Source organism: Asparagus officinalis, chromosome 5, assembly GCF_001876935.1.
Source record: "Asparagus officinalis chromosome 5, Aspof.V1, whole genome shotgun sequence".
Taxonomy (NCBI): domain Eukaryota; kingdom Viridiplantae; phylum Streptophyta; class Magnoliopsida; order Asparagales; family Asparagaceae; genus Asparagus; species Asparagus officinalis.
In genome coordinates, this window is record NC_033798.1 from 114831591 (window position 1) to 114837590 (window position 6000).

Genomic DNA, 6000 nt, shown 5'->3' on the forward strand with positions numbered 1-6000 from the left:
GAAAACATCTTCATTGATAATGTGCCAAGCCTTCTTAAAGAAAATAATGCTGAAGCCATCAGGTCCAGGAGCTTTTCCCTCAGCCATAGAGAAAAGAGCTTGTTTGATCTCTTCCCTAGTAACATGACAACTCAATTCATTAGACTGGTTAGGAGTGAGAATGGACCATTAGAAATCATAGCTGGGTCTGGAGGAGTAGTAGATCTAGCAGTACCAAGGAGGCTTTTATAGTAATCAGTAAATACATGTATAATCCCTAGCATGTCAGATATCCTGGATCCATCCTCAATATAGATAGACATTATCCTATTTTTGTGTATCTTAGCCTTCATAATAGAGTGGAAAAATTGAGCGCCTTTATCACCATGTAATCCCCAACTTATATTGGCCTTTTGTCTGTAGAAGGATATTTCACAATCTAATAGCTTTGTGTATTTTTTCACACATTCTTTCTCCTTAGAAATTAGTTCAGAATCAAAGAGATTGTTATTCAGCTGATTTTGAATGTTACTCAATTCTGCCTTAGCTCTTGAAACTTGCTCGGTTATAATCATAAAATGCTTTTTATTCAATTTCTTAAGAGATGGTTTAAGCTTTTTGAGTTTAGAATAAAACATGTACATATTATATCCATTTATTTTTTGATCCCATATTGATTTAACCACTGAAAAGAAATCAGGGTGATCAACCCACATACTAAAGAACTTGAAAGATTTCTTTCCCTCAAAATTTTCGTCTCCCATTGTTAATAAAGCTGGAGAATGATCAGAGCATAAAGGCATAAGAAACTCCACTTGACTGGAATTATAGGGTTGAATCCGGTCTTCATTGACAAGTACCCTATCAAGTCTGCACCAAATTCTTGCATCTGCCTCTTGCTTGTTATTCCAGGTGAAAAAACAACCTGTAGACTTCATGTGCACTAATTGACTTTAAATTTTGAAAGTCCTCAGTTTCAGCATCTGTAACTGGTGCACCACCAATTTTATCCTCACTGTCAACTATAGCATTAAAATCACCTCCAATCAGCCAAGGTCCATTTACATTACCTTTAAATGCCAGGAGGTCTTCCCATAGCAACTTCCTATCTTCCTAATGATTAAGAGCATACACAATTGTGATTAAACATGATAATCTGCTATCCTTTGATTGCATTATACAGGTCATGTACTGCTTTGATGAATTAAGGCACTGAATAGAGAGAATATCACTATCCCATAGAATCCATATTCTACCATTGTTAGCATCATGCACATTTGAAATCCGTTCCCAATTTTTTGTAATTTTCTTAGCAGTAGTTTGCATTTTTCTTTCAGCAACCTTTGTTTCCAAGAGGGCTAGAAAAGAGAGCTTGTATTCCTGTAGTAATTGCTTAACTACCATGTGTTTAGAGGATTTGTTAAATCCTCTAATATTCCAGATTGACAGGTGCATTACTGAAAAAACTCCCCCTATCAATACTAGAGGGATCCAATTCAACTGTTGGATGATCCAAAATAGAAAAATGTGAGGCTTGAATTGAGGGACGAGGATCATTCACAAAAACCCTTCTAGCTACAATAGCTCTAGTAGCACTTGTAAAACCAGTGGTGTTAACACTTGGTTGTGACTTGGAAGCCCCTAAAATGTGCATGTGCACGTTCTGTGCATGCTTTCCAGAAACATGCAAATTATCAGATATTGTGGCATTTTGTGCCCCCAGACATGACATTCTAGGACTAACACCCAAAGCATTATCTCTTCTCTCATGAATTTGTTTCTCAACAACTGGTGTATCTCCAATATCATTTCCAACCATTTCAGCCTCATTTTTTTCAGATCCCACAGATTCAGTAGGCCCCTCTTTATTTACAAGATCTTGTTGTTGCACATTTGACTGATTCATTGGAGCATCTTTCACTGGCTGTTTATTAACTGGTATCCATTTCTTATTCACATTTTTCTTCCTCCTGTATTTTTCAGTTTCATGCTCTAAAATATTGCACAGAGAACACCATCTTGGCTTGAGCTTATACAAAACAGATTGCTTGTAGCTTTCCCCATCAGGACCTTGAACAATTATTTCATCAGGTAAGGGATCTTTTAAAGGAAGTTTAACTTCCAATAAAACTCTAGCATAGCTTAATCTCTCTCTTGTAGCTGTAAGTTTATCAGTTGTTATTGGATAACCAATGAAACTTGCAATTTTACTAATACCAACTGAACTCCATAGATTTAATCTCAAATTTGGAAATTGGACCCACATAGGATAGTTATAATCTTGAATTTTATCCATGTCCATGTCAATAGTCCATGGTTTTAAAACCAATGGCCTAGAACCAAAAAACCAAGGCCCAGCCTCAAGAACTTCTCTCATTTGTTTTTCAGTTTAAAAATCAAATAGGAAAACACCCTGTTTGACTAAAGAGACTTTCGGAACTGAAATTGAACCCCAAAGCTTGGTAACATATGATTCCATCGACTTGAATTTAACATGCAGGCCAATAACATGCCCTATCAAAGCATTTTTTTTCTAGAAAATCTCTCCATTTTTCCATTCTTCCTCTGAGAATGTAATTGTATCTGCTTGAGTAGAATGAATAAAATTTAAAGGTAATCCATTCATAGATCTTTTGTTATCAGCAAAGAGGCTCACAAAAGTTTTCTTTGGTTCTTTCTCTTCATTAGTTTTATCCTGAGATTTTACAACTATGTTTTCTTCCATTTCTAAATCAAAAACCTCAGAATCTTTAGAATCAACAATACTGATATTATCTATTTTATTTACCATCATATCATATCTATCCCCAACAGTTTTAATCAATTCATTCAATGAAACAGTAACTGCTTCCGGTATCAAAGAAGTATTTAAATCTGAATCAATAACTTTAGAAAAAGGATGACCAGAAGAATTCACCTCCCTTACTTTAGTAGCAAGATTTTGAGAAAAGGAAGGATCGAAAGAATTCACCTCGCACTCAACCTTATCAGCCCAAGTAATCCTCGTGGAGCGCTGCTAGCTTCATCACCATTACCAAGATGTCGAGACTGAACTCCAGTCCTAATCGAAGAAAGAGATGATTCAATCAGAAACTCACTGGATCTAAGAATTTCCACCATAGATTTCTTCATCTTTTCCCCTTTTGGACATGTCGATCTCATAATGCTGAAACTTTCAACATCATCTTCCAAATTTTCATCAAAATGATCCTCAGGGCCTAACAAACTTGAGCTAGAAGATCGCAATCCAATGCTGAGAATTTTCCTCCCACTCTTCTTCTTTTTTGCCATTGAAATATAAGTTTTGTTTCTTTTGTTGTGGAATAAATTAATTACATGTGCCTAATGCACAAAACTTATAACTTAAAAAAACTTATATTTTGTTACTTTGTTATTCTTTGACATTTTTTGCTACACTTGTTATTATTCTTAATGACATAAGCTTATAATTTTCATTTGTATTCCTTAAAAACCTAAAATATAATGGAAAAATAATTATGTGGGTTCAATCCTATGTTCACGATATTGTTTGCTATGGAATGCGCTGGAAAATAAAAAAGTAAAGAGAAATAGAAAAGAAGAGAAACATGTTTGTATGATAAAGAATATTCTAGAAAATAAAAAAATAGAGAAAGAACAAGAAAGAGAATGAGAAAAACAACTCTTTTTAAATTAGTTTTCTGCCCACCAAAATATAGTAGAAATGAGAACATGTCCTCCAATCATACATTTTTTGACCACTCCTACGAAGTCCTTTATATAGTCGTATAGATATGTCATCCTAACGAGTATATGTGCTACCCCATTATATGTTCTTGGTGTTACATGACAGCAAAAGAAACTAAATTTTGATAGCAAATCTTTTTTTTTTGTAAATGAACTAACTTTTATTCATTTCCAACATGTACAGTTTTGTAGAATATCTAGATACCAGAATCTGGTAATCCAAAAAGAGAAAATTATATTTTCTTAAGGAGATCTCTTATATGAACATATGAGTTCTCATTCAAAACTTTTGTGTAGACTAAAAACTTGATAACATGAACAATTTGCTTAGCCTCCCTCTTCTTGCCTTGAAAGATACGAAAATTTCTTTCCTGCCAGACTGTGTACATTGTCATCGATAACAACATTCTCTTATGTTTCTTCATGGGACCCTTTCCTCTTAGGTTGCAAGAATACCAGTTAAGGAGCTGATTCCAATTACAAGGTTTCCATTTAAATCTCAACCATTCCATTATCTTATTCCATACTTCAGCCGAAAACTGACACTCAAAGAAAATATGATTTATTGTTTTCCTTTGATTCCATTGACACAACACACAATTGCTCTGATTTGTGCTTAACATCCCCATTCGGAAAAGTCTATCCTTAGTTAGTAGCCTTGAATCACATGTCAGCCATAGAGTGAAAGAGTGCTTAGGATATAGGAGACCATCCCAAACTGTATCATGCCAATTCACCAATGGAGCTGGTTGAATCAAGTAACTGTACATGGCAGAAAGAATAACTTTGTCATTAGAACAACATTCATTAATTGTATTCTTCACCCTTTCAACACTTCCAAACTTATTAACCAATATATCCCTCACTTTAAGAAGTCTTTTCCACATCTATGAATCATTCAGTCTTGGTCGAGCAGTCCGATCTCTAGCATTATGGATATGATCAACAGCTACGGTACCAACGTTCAATACTAGATTAATTTTTATAGCTTACCAATTATTATAACTCGACAACTAATTTCATTTTTTAAATTAGTTTGGTTGTTCATAGCTACTAAATCTTAATACAGCACTAGTATATAAAAGAGTGGTACTAGTAGTATCGGAATATAGATTATGAGCTAATAACTTGGTTAGTGAAATGAGACACTATAATGGTGAGACTAATTCAGATTAATGACTAGATTAGTAAGTGCGACGTACAGATGTTTTCACGCAATCATATTGTTGGGGGAAATTTTCTCTGAATAATTTTTAGAACTGGATATTTTTTACTTTAATTTGTTGAGCGAAAACGATATTTGGGCCTCACTTAATTAATGCGATTTTTTAGGATTCCTACTTAGATAATTGATTGGCTACTAATTGTTATTGTTAAGTTATTCAGCTCCGAAATGGAAAATGACAACAAGATCCATCCTTTTCTCCAAACGTCGTGTCTAGAAATACATATTGTAATAGTTAGAAAAATACATATTGTAATAGATAGCTATTTTATAGGGTTGAGGGAAAAGTTTGCCAATTGGTCTTAATTTTTTTCATTTGTGTGGAGAACAGAACTGGATTAATTAAAAGACAAAAATTTTAACTAAATGCATGGGTAAAAATATTTCTGTAATGGGCCATTAGGTCTTACGAGGATCTCGAACGTAAGAGGTGTCACGTGTACTTAGACGGACAAATCATATATGACTCACAACTTCACAAGTCACAAAGTACTCTCACAAACTCCAAAAAATCAACAAAAAGTCCTCAAAAGAACTATCAGAGATTTTGAAGAAGACTTTCATCAAAAGTCATATATAGGTGTTCAACCTAGCGATGATCAACCAATTGACAAACTTGTTTATATATCCAACATTACCAATTGACCATACTATTAATGCATTTTCAATGGGTTCTTCTGTGTATGAATTATTAACATCAGTCAACTGTTTCTTCATCCAACCGACTCACTTTTGATTTGCACAAAAATGTTTTCAAATGAAACATCAAACTCAGTAATAGAGCAACGGAACTCATATCTATCTGCTTTATAGAGGTTTTATCCTTTGTGTATATCTTGGTTGTTGGCCCAAGGTTTGCACTTGGCTTTCTCGAGTTCAATTAGGTCACCATGTATATCATATAAGATCGGTCAGTTAGCTCTTAAATAGGGTTGGTATAATTTTTTAAATATATAGGAGAATTAATCATGGGTGTGAGGTGTCACCTCATTCTGCTAAATGAGCTAGTAAGAAATAACCACTTATCCTTGCCATATCAAAAGATATAGATATCATCATTTCTATCTTTT

The 6000-nt window shown here is 34.1% G+C and overlaps 2 protein-coding genes across 2 annotated transcripts; both read right to left on the minus strand.

The window, feature by feature from the left end:
• Nucleotides 1409–2356, minus strand: LOC109842429. The gene has a single exon (XM_020411308.1). The coding sequence runs from the start codon at nt 2354–2356 to the stop codon at nt 1409–1411; it is 948 nt and encodes a 315-aa protein (XP_020266897.1).
• On the minus strand, nt 3939–4592 carry LOC109842430. The gene has a single exon (XM_020411309.1). It carries the CDS (start codon nt 4590–4592, stop codon nt 3939–3941), a length of 654 nt encoding a protein of 217 aa, XP_020266898.1.

Excerpts from the sequence above, each read along its gene's own strand:
- LOC109842429 (XM_020411308.1), bottom strand. The coding sequence starts at position 2,356 with ATGAGAGAAGTTCTTGAGGCTGGGCCTTGGTTTTTTGGTTCTAGGCCA.
- LOC109842430 (XM_020411309.1), bottom strand. The coding sequence starts at position 4,592 with ATGTGGAAAAGACTTCTTAAAGTGAGGGATATATTGGTTAATAAGTTT.